This window comes from Quercus robur, chromosome 7 (assembly GCF_932294415.1).
Source record: "Quercus robur chromosome 7, dhQueRobu3.1, whole genome shotgun sequence".
Taxonomy (NCBI): Eukaryota; Viridiplantae; Streptophyta; class Magnoliopsida; order Fagales; family Fagaceae; genus Quercus; species Quercus robur.
Genome location: NC_065540.1, coordinates 17,698,902 through 17,720,523, shown reverse-complemented (window position 1 = coordinate 17,720,523; position 21,622 = coordinate 17,698,902). Strand labels below are relative to the sequence as shown.

Sequence of the window (21,622 nt, the reverse complement as noted above, 5' to 3'; positions counted from 1 at the left end):
AACCCAACCAACCAGGGCAGCAGGGGGAATCGTGAGGGGAGTGCGCATACCACCCGGACGAGTCAAAGTCACACAGAGATAGGAAGTCACGTGTCTCAGAGGCGAAATAGTCACCAGGCCATGCAGCGAGAGATAGATGACCTGAAAAGGAAGCTACGACGTGTACAGCGAAGACGATCTCCCTCTGACTCAGGCGAGTCTTCTAAGGCGGAGGACATGAGTTACAGACGAAGGTCAAGGACCCCCCCAAGCGAGACTTTTTCTTACGTAAAGGAACCACGCCCAGCACGGAAGTATGAGATCCCATCCAGCAGAGGTTCAGGGAGCGACGCCATGAAGAAGGCGTTGGATCAGGTTTCAAGATCACCCTTCATGAATAGAATCGAAGGGGCTAAGCTGCCAAGACGCTTTAACCAACCGGTGTTCGACATCTATACCGGCAGAACGGACCCGGTAGAGCACGTGAGTCAATTCAACCAGAAAATGGCGATATATTCACAAAACGAAGCCCTAATGTGCAAGATCTTCCCGTCCAGCTTGGGATCGATGGCAATGAGGTGGTTCAACAGCCTGAGGACAAACTCCATAGGCTCCTACAAGCAGCTCACTCAAGCTTTTTGCTCCCGCTTTATTACAAATACCAGAGTCCCTCGACCGCTCAGTTCGCTGCTGTCCTTGTCCATGCATGAAGGGGAAACTCTGAAAGCATACTCGGATAGGTATTGGGAAGTGTATAACGATTTAGACGACGACCATGATAACGTTGCTATCAGCACGTTCAAAAGCGGCCTCCCTACCTGGCATGGCTTGAGGAAATCCCTCACCGGAAAACCAGTTACTGACGTCCAACAGTTAATGGATAGGATCGACAAGTACAAAAGGGTGGAGGAGGATCAGCTGCAAGGGAAGGGGAAGGAGAAGGTTGTCCCCTTTAAAGGAAGTGATTTCAGGACGGAACGTCACAATCCTGGTCAGCCGAGGAGAGATTTTCCGCGACAAACTGGGCAGAGCAACCCGCAAACAGTGAATGCCGTATTCAGAGAGCCGGTGCAGCAGGTACTGGAAAAAGTAAGGGATGAACCCTATTTCAGATGGCCGGGAAAGATGGCTGGAAACCCTGCCAACCGTAATCAGAACCTGTATTGCCAATATCATCAGGACCACGGGCATACTACTGAGGACTGCAGGAGTCTGTGGAATCACCTAGATCAATTGGTCCGAGAAGGAAAGCTACGTCACCTGCTACACCCATCGAGCGGCCATCCTGGCCCAGCAACACAAGAACCTCGAAGAGACATGTCTCTAAGACCCCCCACCGGGACGATACATGTCATCCTCGCTGCACCAGGAAGAACTGGGCCACCCATCCCCAGGGTATTAGCCGTGGACTGCCTTCCCTCCGAGGGCAGGCAAAGGGAGCCCAAAAGGATAAAGAAGGGAAGCTCTTTGATACTGGGATTCTCGGATGAGGATAAGGAAGGAACAATTCAGCCTCACGATGACGCCTTGGTGGTCACCTTGCGGATTGGGGGTTTCGATGTGAAAAGGGTATTAGTAGACTCTGGAAGTGCGGTGGAGATAATGTACCCCGACCTATACAAGGGGCTGAATCTGAAGCCAGAAGATCTGACAGCTTATGACTCCCCCCTCCTCAGCTTTGAGGGGAAGCTCGTTACACCAAAGGGGCAAATCCGACTTCCCGTGCAGACTGGGGCGGAAGTGGTGGAGGTAAATTTCATCGTGGTCGACGCTTATTCACCCTACAACGCGATAGTCGCAAGGCCCTGGATCCACAGCCTAGAGGCCGTGACCTCCACACTTCACCAGAAAGTGAAATACCCCTCCAGAGGACGAGTGGAAGAGATCCGAGGAGATCAGGCCGTGTCCAGGAAGTGTGTGGTGGCCGCCATTTTACATCGGCCCTTGGTCGAGACCTCGATCCCAGAGAGCTTATAGCAACCAGCCTCCTCGGCAGAGCAAGACAAGGGGCTGGCCGAGGAGATAAGGTGTGAAGGTTTAGATAGGGTTGCTGTCGGCAACGACCCGGAGAAGTTCTTTCAGGTCGGCTCTGAATTACCGTCTCAGGAAAAGGAGGAACTGATCAAATTTCTCAGAGAAAATGTTGATGTATTCGCTTGGGACGCCTACGATGCCCCTGGAGTTGATCCCAGCCTCATCTGCCACCACCTGAACGTCAACCCCTCTTCCACTCCGAGGAAACAACCGCCCCGACGCCCCTCAAAGGAGCACGCTGGTGCCGTGAGAGACGAAGTGGCCAAGTTGAAAAGAGCAGGGGCTATCAAAGAGGTCTTTTACCCTGAATGGCTGGCGAACACAGTGGTGGTGAAGAAAAAGACGGGGAAATGGAGGGTCTGCGTGGACTTCACGGACCTGAACAAGGCGTGCCCTAAGGATCCATTCCCCCTTCCCAAAATTGATCGATTGGTGGATGCAACTGTGGGACATCCTCGAATGAGCTTCCTGGACGCCTTCCAGGGCTATCATCAGATACCCCTTGCGCTGGAGGACCAAGAAAAAACGGCTTTCATGACGCCCCTCGGAAATTACCATTATAAGGTGATGCCCTTCGGGTTAAAGAACGCGGGCTCAACCTACCAGAGGATGATGACTCGGATGTTCGAACCGCAACTGGGCAAGATTATTGAGGTGTATATAGACGATATGGTTGTAAAGAGCAAGAGGGTGTCCGAGCACGTGCAAGACCTGGGAACTATCTTCGCTATCTTAAGGGAGCACCGGTTGCGGCTGAATGCTTCCAAATGTTCATTCGGGGTCGGGTCGGGGAGATTCCTAGGGTACATGGTCACCCATAGAGGGATAGAAGTAAGCCCTGACCAAATCAAAGCCATTAACAGTCTACAGACTCCTCGGAACCCGAAGGAAGTGCAGAAGCTCACTGGCATGATTGCGGCCTTAAGCCGGTTCATATCACGATCGGCGGATCGATGTCGACCTTTTTATCTCCTGATAAACAAGTGGAAAAAGTTTAAGTGGTCGGAGGATTGCGTTCAGGCTTTCCAGCAGCTCAAGGACTACCTGTCCCGACCACCCATCATGTCCAGTCCGGAGGCAGACGAGGTGCTGTTTGCTTACATCGCCGTAGCTCCCCACGCTGTAAGCCTGGTATTAATACGGGATGATAATGGAGTGCAGCGACCGGTGTACTATGTGAGCAAGTCACTACATGAAGCCGAGGTGCGATACCTACCCCTAGAAAAGGCAATTCTGGCGATAGTGCATGCAACCCGAAAGCTTCCTCATTACTTTCAGGCGCACACGGTCATCGTCCTGACTCAGCTTCCACTTCGAGCCGTGCTTCGAAGTGCTGACTACACAGGAAGGATCGCCATGTGGAGTGCTCTTCTGGGGGCTTTTGATATTAAATATATGCCCAGACCCTCCGTCAAGGGACAGGTCCTCGCGGACTTGGTAGCAGAGTTTGCTGAGCCCTCTATAGAAACAATGACCGAGATGAAAGGCCTGGGCGGAAAGCTGGTTGGCACAGTTTCAGCCGGCGAGACCATGCATTGGAAGGTCTACGTGGATGGCGCGGCCAATCAGAGAGGATCAGGAGTTGGGATAGTTTTAATATCGCCAGACGGCGCTGTCGTTGAAAAGTCATTAAGACTCGGATTCTCGGCTACGAACAATGAAGCCGAATACGAAGCCTTACTTCAAGGAATGACAATGGTTCAAAGGTTGGGTGGGAGAATAATTGAAGCCTTCTCGGACTCCAGATTAGTGGTCGGACAAGTGATGGGAGAGTTGGGAGCTCGAGATACTAGGATGCAAGAGTATCTGGGACAGGTCAAACGGCTACAGGAGAGCTTTAAATCCTTCAATTTAACGCACATTTCCAGGAGCGTAAACACTCACGCAGACTCGCTGGCCACACTTGCCACGTCCTCGGCACGCAATTCGCCACGAGTAATCCTAGTCAAAGATCTAGTTAAGGCCAGTCCCATCAGCGCAAACCCGATCCAAGTCCATCAGATAAGACAGAGCCCCAGTTGGATGGACCCCCTAAAGAATTTCCTCCAAGATGAGATCCTACCAGAAGAAAGACTAGAAGCCGAGAAGATACGTAGAAATGCTCCTCGTTTTTGGCTGTCAGAGGACCGCAAGCTTTATCGGCGCTCCTACTCTGGACCGTACCTACTCTGCGTACATCCGGAGGAGTCCGAGTCTCTTCTTGAAGAGCTGCATGAAGGAATTTGTGGAAGTCACACCGGAGGAAGATCGCTGGCGCACAGGGCACTCACCCAAGGATACTGGTGGCCGAACATGCAGAGACAAGCCCAGGAGTACGCTAAGAAGTGCGATCAGTGCCAAAGATTCGCCCCAAATATCCACCAACCTGGAGGGGTTCTCAACCCACTCTCCAGTCCATGGCCATTCGCGCAGTGGGGCCTTGATATTGTCGGACCTTTCCCCAAGGCTGCGGGGAACAAGCGATACATAATAGTCGGAACCGATTACTTCACTAAATGGGTGGAGGCTGAACCTTTGGCCAACATTAGGGACGTGGACGCCCAGAAATTCATCTGGAAGAACATCATCACCCGCTTCGGAACTCCGAGGACACTCATTTCCGACAATGGCCTTCAGTTTGACAGCAAGAATTTCAGGGAGTATTGCCGAGAGTTTGGGATCCTTAATCGATATTCCACCCCCGCATATCCCCAAGGAAATGGGCAGGTCGAGGCCGTAAACAAAGTCATAGTGAACGGATTGAAGAAAAGATTGGATGAGTCAAAGGGGAGATGGATAGAAGAATTACCGCACGTCTTATGGACCTATCGGACAACGCCACGGCGTTCCACCGGTGAGACCCCCTTCTCAATGACTTACGGGGCTGAGGCTGTGCTCCCAATCGAGAACAATTTCCCCACATTGAGGTCTAGCTCGCTTACGCCAAGCGATAACGATGAGTTGCTAGGAAGAAGTCTGGATCTAGCCGAGGAAAGGAGGGAGAAGGCCACGATTCACATGGCTTATTATCACCAGAAGCTAAGACAAGGGTACGATGCTAACGTCAAGCTGCGGCCTCTGGGTCCAGGTGATCTCGTGATGAGGAAGGTTCTTGGCAGCGCAAAGAACCCCTCTTGGGGCAAGTTGGGGCCCAATTGGGAGGGACCTTACCGAGTCACGTCCGTGGCCGGAATAGGCGCCTACTACTTAGAAGATTTGGATGAAAAAGCTGTACCTCGACCATGGAATGTAAATAACCTCAGGAGGTATTATTATTAATAAGAATGGCTTAGCGTATGTTCTCTTTCATGACTGTTTACCGCTTTCCAGTTGACATTACAATTATTTATAAGTTTTAAACAGAACCCAAGTCCTGCATGGCTCCTCGGACCACAGACTTGAGGGAAATTGCTATTTCAAACCGATTATTTATAAGTTTTAAACAGAACCCAAGTCCTGCGTGGCTCCTCGGACCACAGACTTGGAGGAAATCGTTATTTAAGCCAACTATTTATAAGCTTTAAGCATAACCAAAGTCCTGCATGGATCCTCGGACCACAGACTTTTGGGGAAGTTATTACTCATGACAGCTCATAGTTTTAAACAGAACCTAAGTCCTGCATGGCTCCTCGGACCACAGACTCTAGGGGAAATTATTGCTCATGACAAGTCATAGTTTTAAGCAGAACCTAAGTACTGCCTGGCTCCTCGGACCACAGACTCTTGGGGAGATTATTACTTATGATAGATTGGGAGATTGTTACTTAAAGGGAATCACTTTCAATACATGCGCACAGTTCAGCACCATCGCGACCCTCAAATAAGCAACCCAAAGACCCATTTTTACTTTGACCGTTTGCTTGTATCTACCTCGTTGCAAATGTTTAAAAAAAAGCACGCTATTGGCACATCCGCAGTAAGCAAAATGAACATATTATATTAATATTCCGAGTACATCAGAAAGAGAGGTCCTTACAAAAAAAGGGAAGAATAGGGCAACTCTCATTTAAAAGGAAAATGAAACAAAATAAAAAAAAAATATATAATGAAAACTATTTACAGAGGTTGAAAGCCTAAAAGGCTAGGCTTGAGCAGGAGGATCTTCTTTCTGCTCAGACTGAGGAGGGGGAACCTCAATTGTAGAGTCTGTGGCAAGATCCTCAGCCACATCGGGCACAAGATCCTTAGCCACAACAGGCACAAGGACGGCGTCAGACGCCGCCAGGTCTTGCTCCGAAGCAACTTGGACTTCATCAGGGTTAGCTCGGATCTCCGGAGGATAGAAGATGCTCTCGGGCGATCTCAGTGCCGAGTCCGCAGGAACTCCTGCAGCATCAAGAGCATGAGCCCATGAAATGTCGCAGTACTCCCTGCATACCTCAGGGATCTCCTCGGACAGCCGAGCCTCAGTCTCTGCGGCCCCGAGTTGGCGAGCAGCATTCTTCTCAGCCTCTGTGGACTCTCGGATCAGCTGGGCCTCCTCCCTTGCCAGCTTCAGTTCATCCTCCACCTTTTGCAGGGCAGCCCTGAGATCCTTCACTGCCTGCCTCTCGGTGGTAAGGTTAAGCTGAGCCGTGTACAGCTGTTTGCGCTGGTCCTCCGCCTGATCCTCGGCAGTCTTCAGGCCAGCCTCTGCACTTTTACGTCGGTGCTCCGAATCCTTGAGCTCAGCCGTGAGTTTAGTGTGATCATGCTTGAGAGAACCCAAGGCTTTCTCCACCTCTGTCCGAGCCTGGGTCTCAGCCTCAGCCAGATTGCGGCTATCACGGCAAAACTCCTCAGCCACAAAGACTTGCTGAGTAATCTGCGGACAAAACAAGAGCGTCCTTAAAAGAAGAGTATATAACCTAACAGGAGCAAGTAAATGGACAAAGCAGCAAAAGGATTACTTACCAGCGCAAGATCCCTTTTAAGGGATAGGAAGAGCTCGGACTGAGTGCACCGCCTGTAGGCCTCCATGTCCCGAGGAAGAAGTAGGGGCTGCTCTAAGGCCTCAGCCACGTACCCTGCCCGGCCGCGATTATACTCTCGGACTGAAGCAGTGTAAGGAATGGCAAGCCCATCCAGCTCCAACTTTGGGTCCCATGAGCGAGGGGCAGTGCGCACTTCAGCAAGGTTCCCCTCGTCCCTACTGTCCGAGGATGTACCCCTTCTGCTCCTTGGCGCCCGTGTGGTTTTCTGCTGCTTGGCCGGCTGGACAGCCACCTCGCCTTCCTCAGGCGTGTCCACCGGCCTTTTCTTCTTCAGGTCCGGATTAACCTTAAGGCCAAGGTCCGGGACACCCTGGGGGACCGCCGGGGGAAGGGTCTTGACCTGAGACGGAGTAGGCCCCTTCGAAGATTGACCCTTTGGTGACTGACCTTTCCCCCTGGAAGACATCAGCTCCTTCAAGGACTTCCCTTTTCCTGCCATAGGCTCGGCCTCTTCGTCTGAGGTATCGTCCGAGCAGATAACGATTGGGGGAACACCAACTGCAGAATGTCGGTCCTGCTCGGCTTCAGGATTGGAAGACTCCCCTAAAGGATTTTGCTGAATTTCCTCTTCGAAGTAGAACTCGTCTATTTCTGCCTCAAGAGAAAGACGGGAAGATTCTGTTTCTTCTTCAATCCGAGCAGCCGCGCCAGGCTCATTCACCGGAGGAAGCTGCTCCGCTAAGTAAGGATCCCTGACCCCAGGCAGCACTACTGGTGGTAAATCGTGTGGAGCTAGGAACCCGTCTCGGGACACGTCAATCCTGGCCAACCTCGTACTGCCCGCCCTTATAGCGTGACCGACTGCCTGGAAAGCACTGCTCAGAGGTTGATAGCCCAAAATCAGATGGGCCGCACGCAACTGTCCGTCCCCGGTAACGTAAATCTCCGACCTGAGAAGATAATTCAGCGCTGGCACATTCGTAAGATCTATCCGAGGAGCAACGTGAATTTTGTCTGCAAACAACCAAGAAAAGTGAGGTCAGATCATGAAATTTTCCAATTGCAAAGAAAGCCAGAAAAAATAACCCCTCAACACTAAGTCCTTTCCCCAAAAAGGATCAATCCTAAAAGCGCCGCACCTGGTTTTCCCGCCCGAGTTGGACAGTGAATACCGTCGAACCACTCCCCGGAGGCAATGAGGAAGTCATCCTTCACGGTCTTATTGGAAACTGGAAGACAAGAGATCAACCTAACGGCCTCGTTCCGGGATTTAAGATAATACCCATCATCCCCGAGGCGGTGGCATTCGTACAAATAAGCCACATCATGCCAAGTAAGGCCTAGATTCATCCGCTCGTCTAAGACATCTACACAGCCTAGTATCTTGAACATATTTGGGGCACACTGATACGGCGTCAACCTATGGTTGAACAGGTACTCCCTTGTGATCCTGCGCATGGGAAGTGTCATCCCTCCCTCTATGAAAGCAATCATGGGGATAACGACTTCTCCCTCAACTCTATCGGTCAATATTCCTTCAAGAGGACAGTGACGCAGCCCAACCCTCGGGGGAATGTGATATTTAGCCCTAAAGGCGTCCATAGCGGCAGGAGTTTTTACTAATTTTTCGAATCTACCCATCTGAACTGAACCGAGGAAATGAAAGTAAAGACTGAAAAGAGAAGTAGAGTCCGAGGAAGGAATTAAAACGGAAAAAAGGGCGAGATGTACTGGTACCTTCACAAAACGCTCGAGGGGACGCCTAGGAATCTCTCTTGGACGGAGCGCTTCAGAAGAACGGTTACGGCGGCGTAACGGACGCAAGTGTTCGTATATCTCTGGGATTCGATGGAGTTCTCTGGAGCCTTTTGGGGTTTGAGGAATGCAGATGAAAAAAGGAACTGAACCCTGCTGACGTCTTATATAGCAGGGAGGAAAGAGAAAAGATCATCCCCGCCTAGAAATACGGGAAGAAACGATGGCCGTTCGATTCACGCCAAGCCGTTGGATGAAGGGAACATAACGCCTCCAGAAGTTAATGGCCACGTCTCGTAAATTGTAGCGCGTGAAAAGTAACGGTCCGCACGCGCGCCCCCCGATTTTCTTATTTCCCTCCACTCACAAATATCAAAACCCCGCTTTTCTCCTCGGAGTGAGGTTAAAACCGCAGTTTTGAGGGGCTATTGTGGGGGCCGGCCCAGAAATGATGGGCTATTCCGAACTCAGGCCCATCCGAGGAGCTTACTATCCGAGGAGGAGCCTCCTATGCAGCATTACCAACCCCAGCAGCTCCAAGGAAACCCGTCCGAGAAGCAATTCGTCCTCGGACATCATGAAGCCAGACGAGAAACTCTGCTCAGCCATTTCAGCTCACCTTCCCCAACATATAAAACGAATTAAATTTAAAATATCTCACTGAAGGTTACCACCACATTAATTGCGCCCCAACCACCCTCTTGGCCGCATTAATGAGGAAAAGACCCCTGAACAGTATCGCCTTGGCCTCTGCAACTCACAAAGAGTCTGATGAGGGCGTCTGATGGGACAGGTGCTCGAGTGGATGCTTGGATGGCTAACAGGTGTAAGGCTGGGATGAAAAGATGAAGAATATATAATGTAAATGAAGTCCCTCAAAGAGGGGGCGGCAGAACTAGGAGAACTGTAAGAGAGAAAAAAGAGAAATAAAATCAAACTTGAGGAATCCTTCTTGGTGTTCTTATTTTTCTTTCTGCAAGCAGTATACTACATGCAATAGACCCGCTAGTGTCATTGAGGCTAAGCTCTTTAACCCATTCTCTACAAGTATTTATTGTGGGTTGTGCTTTGGACCAGGGCCGGACCAACACCAGTTGGGCCAGGAAAATCGTGCAACTACAAATAGAATTCAATGAGTTCTAATGTATGGAAAGGCTAATATTTGCACTTTATTAATAAAACATTAAAAAAAAAAATCAGGTAAATAAAGTGAACGTTCAAGTGCATTAGTAAATTGTATTTTCCTCTTTTCTTTTTTCTTTTTATTTTTTGAATGAAACAAATTGCATATCATGGATTTGCTTTTTATTTAGGAAAAACATACGAGGAAATTCATTTTTTATTTTTATTATCAAATGAAGGAAGCTATTTGCATTAAGCTTCTAATTATTATTATTATTTTTTTAAAAAAAGCTTCTAATTATTAAGAAAGAAGTTCCTATAAAATGGGTTAATAAATGGAGAACTTCCTAGATAATTACTATATCCAAGGCTTGTAGAGTTTAAGAAATCATGTTAAGGGAATGTAAGATCTTACCACCAAAAAAAAAAAAGTGTTAGGTAATACTTACACAGTCCCAAAATACTTGTTAAAAAACAGGGTAGGGACTAAGGAGGGATGACTCTAGTGTGAAAGACATTATCAATGATTTGTTTTTGAGATGCATACAAAATAAGGCAATTTTGATTTCAATGTCGGTGGGAAGACATGACAGGGTCGTTTAAAAATATTGGACTTTTTTTTTCAAAGGAAGAACTGGATAGACAATTTTTTTTTTTTTTTTTTTTGATGCAACTGGATAGACAATTATGACATCCAGAAAAGAAAGGTGTTCAATTGCTCACTATTGGGAGGACTAAGTCAGAACAAATATTGTTAATCGATTAGAAAAAAAAAATTTATTTTATACTTCACAAATTGAAATATGTTGTGTTAGTTTTTTTATTTTACTAGTTAAAGGCCCGTGCGTTGCACGGTTTTATCATAAACTTATAGAATATACATTTTATTTGATAAACAATAATCTCTCAAATAATTATTATAATAATAAAAGGAAAAAATTGTTTTGGTATAATAATTATCAAATATAAAATGATAACTCCTAATAAAAAATTATTATATTGTAACCTACCAATTGTGCTCTAATGGGAATTTTGTATTTTTGGGAGATTGTTGAATACCACTTTGTACACTATATTTTTAGTGTATCCTTGTTCTTGTTTGTCATTATTCTTTAATATAAAATTTTAATATTGATAAAAAATCGTGTCAAACCATATTTAATGATTGATAAAAAAATAAATGGATAGATTGACTTCTTTTATAGATCAAAGTGTGCCACTCTAATAGTTAGCCAAAGCTATTTCAATCAGGAAAAAAAAAATTGTTATGAACAATTTATAATCAAATTTATTTCAAGACATGCTTAATAGTAAGCTAAAAAGATTTTTCTCAAAATCAAAATTGAGAGGATGAAAGCAACATATCATCATCAGAACCCATGTCATAAAACAAAAAATAATTTAAAAAATCATGCCTAAGCATATTAAATTGTTAATTCTCAAACCATAATCATATAAGTTGTATAAAACATAAGCAAATTAGGTTAAACAAAAAAAAAAATACACAAAACCTATTCAATTTAATGAAAAAAAATTAGAGTAAACAAATACATAACTGAAAGGTTGTAGGTATAAGAAGAGAAGAATAAAGAAAAAGAACCGTTTATAATTTTAATTCCATTAATAATAATGGAAAGGTTAATATTTTCACTCGAAGTGGTTGACAGCCAATGATATGAACTCGGCATAGATAGCAACCATATCAAAAAAAATAAAACACGTGACATGGATCCAAAAATTTTCCTAGCGCACTACCCCATTCACAATGTCTTTCTCGCTTGACTAGAGTCATCGCTCCTTATCGTTTTGTATCAAGTCTTTCTGGACTACAGGCATGATTTATTTCAAGTTGGCAAGCCTTGTGTCATTTCACACCATAATTATCTAGCTAATTCTCCATTTATTAACCCATTAGTTTCTTAATATTTGTTAGGCCCAATTGGTTAATATTTAGTCATTTTCTTAGTGAGCCCAAAGGTAGCAATTATAGTTGTTCAATCCACTCTCACTTTTGCTGGTTTAAAGCCCACGTTTATAACTCTAATTCCATTAATAATAATGGAAAGGTTAATATTTTCAACTTTATTATGGTAAAACATTAAAAAGGGAAAATTTAACGTATTCTTTAAAGACATTAGTTTAAGAATTATTTTTAGAAATTTTTTATAGGAAATGAATTTTTTTTTTAAATATTTTTCATAAAATTGATATCAAAACTTTTTAAAAATGATTAATTAACAAATTTCCTAAGGGTACCCATTAATCTAACCCTAAAGATATTAGTTTATAAATTATTTTAAAAAAAAATTATAGGAAATGGAAAAAAAAAAAAAAAAAGATTTTTCGGACAACTTTTTTATATTTTCCATAAAATTGGTTTTGAAAATTTTCTAAAATGGTTTATTAACAAATGTTTTAGGGCACGTTTGGTAGACTATAATAGGCACTGTAATGTAATAGTTATTCCTATTGTTTAGCTATTCAATAGTTTGGTTATGTTTTTATTACAGGGAATAGTTATTCCTTATGAATAGCTATTCTTTAAAATGAAGAATAATCATTCCTCTCTAAAAGGGTTGTAATAGTTATTCCTTGGTAGATGTAATAATTTCCAACAATAATATATTTCCAAATAAATAAACTTTCCATATCCACCTAACAATTATGGAAATAAAAAATCATTAAAAAATAACTCATCTTTCTACAATTTATATTATATTATTTTCTAGAAAATATAATTGTATGAATGAGATATTTCCTAAAATAGATCATAAGTTTTATTCTAATATTACAACTCACAACCAAACTAATGAATAGGTTTAGTTATTCCATTACAACATATTTTATTCCTGGTAATAAAGATTACCATTTATGTTGTAATTCACATTCAGTATACCAAACGTACTCTTAAGGGTACCTATTAAATTAAAAATAATTTAAGAAGGCAAAGTGAAGTAGTGAACTAATTAAAGTCAACTACACGATTTAAGTGTTTTTTTTTTTCCTTTTTTATGAAACAAATTACATATCATGGATTTGCCTTTTATATTGGTCAAAACATGAGTTCTTCTCCCCCTCACAAAAAAGGAGGAAGCTATTTGTATTAAGATCCTAATGGGTTAATAAAAAAATTAGCTAGATAATCATGATGTGATATGATACAAGGCTTGCCGACTTGAAATAAACCCTTGCCTGTCGTCCAGAAAGACTTGATACAAATGGACAAGGAGGGATGACTCTAGTCAAGTGTGAAAGCCATTATGAATGGGTTCAGAGTCCAACCAACAACATGCTAGTTTGATTTCAATGTGGTGGAAAGACGTAAGAGAGGCATTTGGACTTTGGAAGGATTGGAAATTTTTGTTTTGTTTTTTTATATATTTTTTTTTATGGGAAGGATTGGACAATTATGACATCTAGGAAAGAAATTGGTGTTGAATTGTTCACAACTAAGATATATTGTAGTATATTTTAAATTTAATTACTTTATATATATATATATATATATAAAGTAAAAACTGTCTGCAACTTTCGGTAAAGGATGTTCATTGTTCACTATTGGATTAAGGTATAAAGTACTAGGTTTCATGTAAGTAGTATTCTAACTATAGAGCTTTAGTTGTAGAGTTTTTACACTAGTTTATTTGTGTTTGATTTTTATTTTTATTTTTTTAATTTTTGGCATGATTGCTATCTATTCGTCTATTCCAAGGTCATATCATTGGCTATCAGCCACTCCATGTCTAAGGTGATATTTTGCAACCCAAGCCACACGCCATCTGAAATATCTAATAGGATTCCTAAATTATGTCGCACCTGACATACACATGTATAAACCCACGAATAGAATTCAATGAGTTCTAATGTATGGAAAGGCTAATATTTGCACTTTATTAATAAAACATTAAAAAAAAAATCAGGTAAATAAAGTGAACGTTTAAGTGCATCAGTAAATTGTATTTTCCTCTTTTCTTTTTCTTTTTCTTTTTTGAATGAAACAAATTACATATCATGGATTTGCTTTTTATTTAGGCAAAACATACGAGGAAATTCATTTTTTATTTTTATTATCAAATGAAGGAAGCTGTTTGCATTAAGCTTCTAATTATTATTTTTTTTTTAAAAAAACAAGCTTCTAATTATTCAGAAAGAAGTTCCTATAGAATGGGTTAATAAATGGAGAACTTCCTAGATAATTACTATATCCAAGGCTTGCCGAGTTTAAGAAATCATGTTAAGGGAATGTAAGATCTTACCACAAAAAAAAAAAAAAAAAGGTGTTAGGTAAGACATACACAATCCCAAGACATGCTTAATAGTAAGCTAAAAAGATTTTTCTCAAAATCAAAATTGAGAGGATGAAAGCAACATATCACCATCAGAACCCATGTCATAAAACAAAAAATAATTTAAAAAATCATGCCTAAGCATATTAAATTGTTAATTCTCAAACCATAATCATATAAATTGTATAAAACATAAGCAAATTAGTTAAACAAAAAAAAAATACACAAAACCTATTCAATTTAATGAAAAAAAATTAGAGTAAACAAATACATAACTGAAAGGTTGTAGGTATAAGAAGAGAAGAATAAAGAAAAAGAACCGTATGGTACATATTCATTATGAATTATTTAGTATATATACACTCCACATTAAAAAATTTGATATGAACAAAAAGTCTAATATTAGTCTAATTGGTGGAAGTGTAAAGCTAAAGTCTAAATCTTAAAAAAAGTGGCAAGAGGAAATTCAAAGAATTTAGTATTTTATTTTAAATACTGAGAGTAGTTTCTGTTTTTTTTACATGTACTACCTTGCTATTTTTCTAAAGTGTACAACGTAGCTTTTTTTTTATTATTTTTTTATACGTGTAGTAATATAATTTAAATTTTAAAAAATAAGAATTAGTTGAAGATTTTGGATTGTAATCAAATTGATATTATTTATCAACTTATAAATTATAATAAGAAAATGATTAGATGAAGAATTTGGATTGTAATTAAATTATCAACTTAGAAATTATAGGAGAAGAAGATAAGAACAAAAAAAATGATGTCTATTTTTTTAAAAAAATCTAACAAAATTTCTACAATTTGGTGGAGAGAGAGAGAGAGAGAGAGAGAGAGAGAGAGTTTTGAATTGTGAGGAAATTAGATTTATAATCATTCTAGGAATTATAAGAGAAGAAGTATTAACTTAGGATGTATGTTTATCCACACAAAAAAAAAAAAAAAATGTCATATAGATTGAATGAAAAAAATTAGAAGTAATTATCTAAAAAAAAAAAAAAAAAGGCAAAAATGTCATATAGGTTGAATACGTTGTTGTTGTTGTTGTTTTTTTTTTTTTTTTTTTTTTTTTTTTTTTTTTTTTTTTTTTTTTTTTTTACACGTAGTAATATAATTCAAATAAAAACAAAGGATTAGAGAAAAATTGTTGCAGATTTTTAAAAAAAAATATTTATGTGTACTATGTTGTTTTTTGTTACACGTGATAATATAATTTAAGTAAATAAAAAAATGATTAAATGAAGAGTTTGAATTGTAATTAAATTAATATTTTTATCAACTTAGAAATTATAGGAGAAAAAGATAAGAACAAAAAAAAATTATATATATTTTTAAATATAAAAAAATTTCTGCAATTTTTTTTTTTTTTTAGAAACAAATTTCTGCAATTTGGTATAACCACATGACGTAACTACGTCTTCTAAACTCAATTTTTATTATATAGTATATAATTTTATTATTTATACTATTAATAATAGGATTCTTTACTTAAGTTTCATTATTTTGCCACTAGCCGACAGGACCCAACATCTGTGGTCCACTTCCGACCATCGTAATCAGTAGCATCCAAAGGACCCCCACAATTTAGTAGGATTTTCTCAAATCGGCACATAATTGGCTGCCATATTTACATGGATGGTAAAGGCCAAGTAAAGAATAACGAATATAGGTATGGACATAAGACCGAATTTATTAGTGTTCCTCATTGATTGAATCAACTTGGTTACGGTTTTTTACAACGATTAATATAAAGAATTGAGCTTCTTAACACCATAATCAAGACCAGAACCAAGATATACAAGCAAGAAATTTTCGGCTTTTATATGAAGAATCTCGAATCAAAGAACAAAAATGAGACAATAAGATTTTGTTACCAAAACCCCAAAAGCTTAAGATCAAGATACTAAAATAGCTAGAAAGGAAGATGTTTTTTGAGCGGAAGATCTAGCATAGATTGAACGAAATTCTAAGACGTACTGCAGAAAATGCAGGAAATAGAATACAAATTAACTTAAGCACCAAGATTGTACTGAGCAAATTTCAAGCCAATTATGCTGAAAACAAAGATTGTTTAAGGGAAAGAAAGTTGAGCTTCTTGACCAGAAGCTCAGAATCACTAAGTTGAAACTGGGTTCTAGAGCTTTGGATTTCAGGGATGGTGAAAAGTAAATAGCTTACATAAAACCTGGAAAGGCAGAAACATAAATAAAGGAGGGGCTTGGTTTCTATACTCCAAGACTTAGCTTTCTTATATATAATACTTTCAAAGTGATGATTAGTTTCTTAGATGTTTCGGATTGCATCTGGTTTGGGCTACAAAATATCACCTTGGAGTTGGAGTGGTTGACAGCCAATGATATGAACTCGGAATAGATAGCCAAAAAAAAAAAAAAAAAAATCAAACACGTGACACGGATCAAAAAATTTTCCTAGCGCACTACCCCACTCGTACTATCTTTCACACTTGACTTGAGTCATCTCCTTATCCTTTTGTATCGTCTTTCTGGACAACAGGCATGATTTATTTCAAGTTGGCAAGCCTTGTGTCATATCATATGATTAACATCATGATTATCTAGCTAATTCTCCAATTTTTAACCATTAGTTTCTTAAAATAAACAGCTTCCTCCTTTTGAGAGAGGGACCAAAATAAAAGGTAAATCCATAATGTGTAATTTGTTTCATTAAAAAAGGAAAAATAATATATATATATATAAAGAAATGACAAAACCTAGGTACAATAACTTAAGTGCTATTTCCTAGGTTTTCCTTTTAAGATTCAATCATGTGGTTATTTAACTAAAAAATACACTTCCATCCCATGAGAAAAAATTCACATAGCTGAATTTTAAAATGAGAACCTAAATAACAACACCTAAATACTGTACCTAAGTCTTGCCCATAAATAAAATACACTTAATTTGCGTACTTGACGATAGTTCACTGCTCCAATTTACATTATTAACTATTTTAATAATGGGTCGGTTAACCCTTTAGGACGTTTATTAATGAACTATTTTACAAAAGTTTTGATGTATCTTATAAGAAATATAAATTTTTTTTTTAAAAAAAAAACTATAAAAAAAATTAGTTATTTTTTTCATTTCTTATGAAAGTTTTATAAAAATAATTTCTAAACTAATGTCTTTAACTTAGGGTATCCATTAACTTTTCCTTTAATGTTTTATACTATAATAAAGGTAAATATATATATTAACCTTTCCATTATTATTCATAGAATTAGAATTATAAACGTGGGCTTTAAAGTAGCAAAATGAACAGAGAAAGAATAGATTGAGCAACTATAATTCCAAACTTTAGGCTTACATCACCTTTGCTTGATGGGTCTCTCACCAAAAATTTTCTTTGCGCACTAATTCCTAACTTTGGGCGTACATCACCTTTGCTTGATGGGTCTCTCACCAAAAATTTTCCTGGCGCACTACCCCACTCATTGTGTCTTTCACACTTGACTTGAGTTATCTCCTTATCCTTTTGTATCAAGTCTTTCTGGACCACATGCATGATTTATTTCAAGTCGGCAAGCCTTGTGTCATATCATATGATTCACATCACGATTATCTTGCTAATTCTCCATTTATTAACCATTAGTTTCTTAAAATAAACAGCTTCCCCCTTTTGAGAGAGGGACCAAAATAAAAGGTAAATCCATAATGTGTAATTTGTTTCATAAAAAAGGGGAATATATATAAAGAAATGACAAAACTTAGGTACGGTACCCTAAGTGTTGTTCCTTAGCTTCCCCTTTTAAAATTCAGCTATGTGCTACTTAACTAAAAAATACACTTTCATCCCATGAGAAAAAATCCACATGGCTGAATCTTAAAAGGAGAACCTAAGGAACAACACATAAATATTGTACTTAAGTCTAGCCCATAAAGAAAATACACTTAATTTGTGTACTTGACGTTAGTTCACTACTCCAATTTACCTTCTTAACTATTTTAATTATGTGTCAGTTAACCCTTTAGGACGTTTGTTAATGAATTATTTTATAAAAGTTTTGATGCATTTTATAAGAAATATAAATTTTTTAAAAAAATATATATAAAAAATTAGTTATTTTTTTCATTTCTTATGAAAGTTTTTAAAAAATAATTTCTAAACTAATGTCTTTAATTTAGGGTATCCTTAACTTTTCCTTTAATGTTTTATACTATAATAAAGGTAAAAATATATATTAACCTTTCCATTATTATTCATAGAATTAGAACTATAAACGTGGGCTTTAAAGCAGCAAAATGAACAGAGAAAGAATAGATTGAGCAACTATAATTCCCTACTTTGGGCTTACATCACCTTTGCCTGATGGGTCTCTCACCAAAAATTTTCCTGGCGCACTACCCCACTCATAGTGTCTTTCACACTTGACTTGAGTTATCTCCTTATCCTTTTGTATCAAGTCTTTATGGACCACAGACATGATTTATTTCAAGCTGGCAAGCCTAGTGTCATATCATATGATTCACATCATGATTATTTAGCTGATTCTCCATTTATTAACCCAATAGTTTCTTAAAATAAAAAGCTTCCTCCTTTTGAGAGAGGGAACAAAATAAAAGGTAAATCCATAATGTGTAATTTGTTTCATAAAAAAGGAAAAACAATATATATATATATATATATATATATGTATGTATGTATATATAAAGAAAGTACAAAACTTATATACAGTACCTTAAGTGCTTTTCCTTAAATTCCATTTTTAAGATTCAGTCATGTGGTTACTTAACTATAAAATACACTTCCATCTCATGAGAAAAAATCCACATGACTAAATTTTAAAAGGAGAATCTAAGGAACCGCACCTAAATGTTGTATCTAAGTCTTACCCATAAAGAAAATACACTTAATTTGTGTACTTGACGTTAGTTCACTACTCCAATTTACCTTCTTAACTATTTTAATTATGGGTTGGTTAACCCTTTAGGACGTTTGTTAAAGAACTATTTTATAAAAGTTTTGATGCATTTTATAAGAAATATATATATATTTTTTTTTCAAAAAAATATAAAAAAATTAGTTAATTTTTTCATTTCTTTTGAAATTTTTTTAAAAATAATTCTAATGTCTTTAATTCAGGTGTCCATTAACTTTTCCTTTAATGTTTTATACTATAATAAAGGTAAAAATATATATTAACCTTTCCATTATTATTAATAGAATTAGAATTATAAACGTGGGCTTTAAATCAACAAAATGAACAGAGAAAGAATAGATTGAGCAACTATAATTCCTAACTTTGGGCTTACATCATCTTTGCCTAATGGGTCTCTCACCAAAAATTTTCCTGGCGTACTAAATCCTAACTTTGGGCTTACATCATCTTTGCCTAATGGGTCTCTCACAAAAAAATTTCCTAGTGCACTACCCCACTCATAGTGTCTTTCACACTTGACTTGAGTCATCTCCTTATCCTTTTGTATCAAGTCTTTCTGGACCACAGGCATGATTTATTTCAAGTCGGCAAGCCTTGTGTCATATCATATGATTCACATCATGATTATCGAGCTAATTCTCCATTTATTAACCCATTAGTTTCATAAAATAAACATCTTCCTCCTTTTGAGAGAGGGACCAAAATAGAAGGTAAATCCACAATGTGTAATTTGTTTCATAAGAAAGGAAAAACAATATATATAAAGAAAGGACAAAACTTAGGTACAATACCTTAGGTGCTGTTCCTTAGGTTCTCCTTTTAAGATTCAGCCTTGTGGCTACTTAACTAAAAAATACACTTTCATCCCATGAGAAAAAATCCACATGGCTAAATATTTGAAAAGCGAATCTAAGGAACAACACCTAAATACTGTACCTAAGTCTTGCCCAAGAAAATACACTTAATTTGTGTACTTGACGTTAGTTCACTACAACAATTTACCTTCTTACCTATTTTAATTATGGGTCGGTTAACCCTTTAGGACGTTTGTTAATGAATTATTTTATAAAAGTTTTGATGCATTTTATAAGAAATATATTTTTTTTAAAGAACTATAAAAAAAAAATTAGTTATTTTTTTCATTTCTTATGAATGTTTTTTAAAAATAATTTTTAAAATAATGTCTTTAATTTTGGGTATCTATTAACTTTTCCTTTATTGTTTTATACTATAATAAGGGTAAAAATATATATATTAACCTTTCCATTATTATTCATAGAATTAGAATTATAAACGTGGGCTTTAAAGCAGCAAAATGAACTTAGAAAGAATAGATTGAGCAACTATAATTTCTAACTTTGGGCTTACATAATCTTTGCCTGATGGGTCTCCCACCAAGAAAATGACTAAGTATTAACCAATTGGGCCTAACATCATCTTTGCAGCCCAACCTTAAAGGAAACAGACACAATAGACAAAGCTCGACCACTACAACCAAACATAACAAGAAGCTAGAACAAAACGACTTGTCGTTGTTGATCAACCATCAAAGACTCGCCGTTTATGCAAGTTTTACCTCTAACACACACACACCGAAAAGTTAACCAACTTTACAATATCAAGTTTCAAAGTTCAAACCCCAGAGAGTTTGAGATAATTTTTGTGGCCAATACAGAAGCTCTAAAATCACAATCAATCAAAACCCACATGGAATTGAAGGATGATATTTCAAATGTAAGCTTCTTTTTCTTGATTTCTAGATTTATAGGCTAAGAATGTATTGACTCCCTGTGATGAATTAACCAATTAATTAGCTAAGTTAATTAATTAATTCAATTAACGTGCAATAAGCGTGGTAACACAAACAAATCACCAACTAAGTTAAAATGCAACGGAAAATAAATTGACACGATGATTAGTTTATGAATGGGGAAAACTTACACAGCAAAAACTCCACCGGGTGATTTTAAGGTCACCATTCTTGAGAATTCACTATTATCACAACAAGCTATTACAAGTAAAGAAATCTCAGTACCTTATACCAACCTACAGTTGAACCCTTACCCCAATACCCAATTGGACTGATTCGGTAGTGACAATATCTCCTTTCAATGCACGGCTCCTAGTACGTGACTAACCAATTTGATGCGCGGATCCCAATACGCGGCTTATACACCAACTTGGGAAAGATGTTGGTTGCAAAGTTCTTCAGTTCATCCACACAATGAAGATCACGAAACTCCTTGGTTACAAAACCTTATGGTGTACAAACACAGCAGCTTCTTGAGTAGAAAGACGAACTGGGGCATATGTCTCTGAATCACAATATGCTTGTGAAAAACTTTTGCATTAAGGTGCATCACTATTATCACAACAAGCTATTACTAGTAAAGGAATCTTAGTACCTTATACCAACCTACAATTGAACCCTTACCCCAATACCCAATTGGACTTGTTCGGTAGTGACAATCTCTCCTTTCAATGCACGTCTCTTAGTACGTGATTAACCAATTTGAAGCGCAGATCCCAATACGCAACTTACACACCAACTTGAGAAAGATGTTGGCTGCAAAGTTATTCAGTTCATCTACACAATGAAGATCACGAAGCTCCTTGGTTACAAAACCTTATGGTGTATAAACACAACA

At 38.7% G+C, this 21,622-nt stretch overlaps 1 protein-coding gene across 1 annotated transcript; it reads left to right on the top strand.

The window, feature by feature from the left end:
• The first annotated feature begins 1,104 nt into the window (after positions 1-1,104).
• LOC126691100 (uncharacterized) lies at positions 1,105-5,317 on the top strand. Its single transcript, XM_050386177.1, has 2 exons — positions 1,105-1,126; positions 1,964-5,317. The coding sequence occupies exons 1-2, from the start codon at positions 1,105-1,107 to the stop codon at positions 5,269-5,271; spliced, it is 3,330 nt and encodes a 1,109-aa protein (XP_050242134.1). The 3' UTR covers positions 5,272-5,317.
• Positions 5,318-21,622: the final 16,305 nt, after the last annotated feature.

Coding starts and splice junctions, on each gene's coding strand:
- LOC126691100 (XM_050386177.1), top strand. CDS start 1,105: ATGGCTGGAAACCCTGCCAACC. Junction 1,127..1,963: donor GGCTGGAAACCCTGCCAACC/GTAATCAGAACC, acceptor TATAGCAACCAG/CCTCCTCGGCAGAGCAAGAC.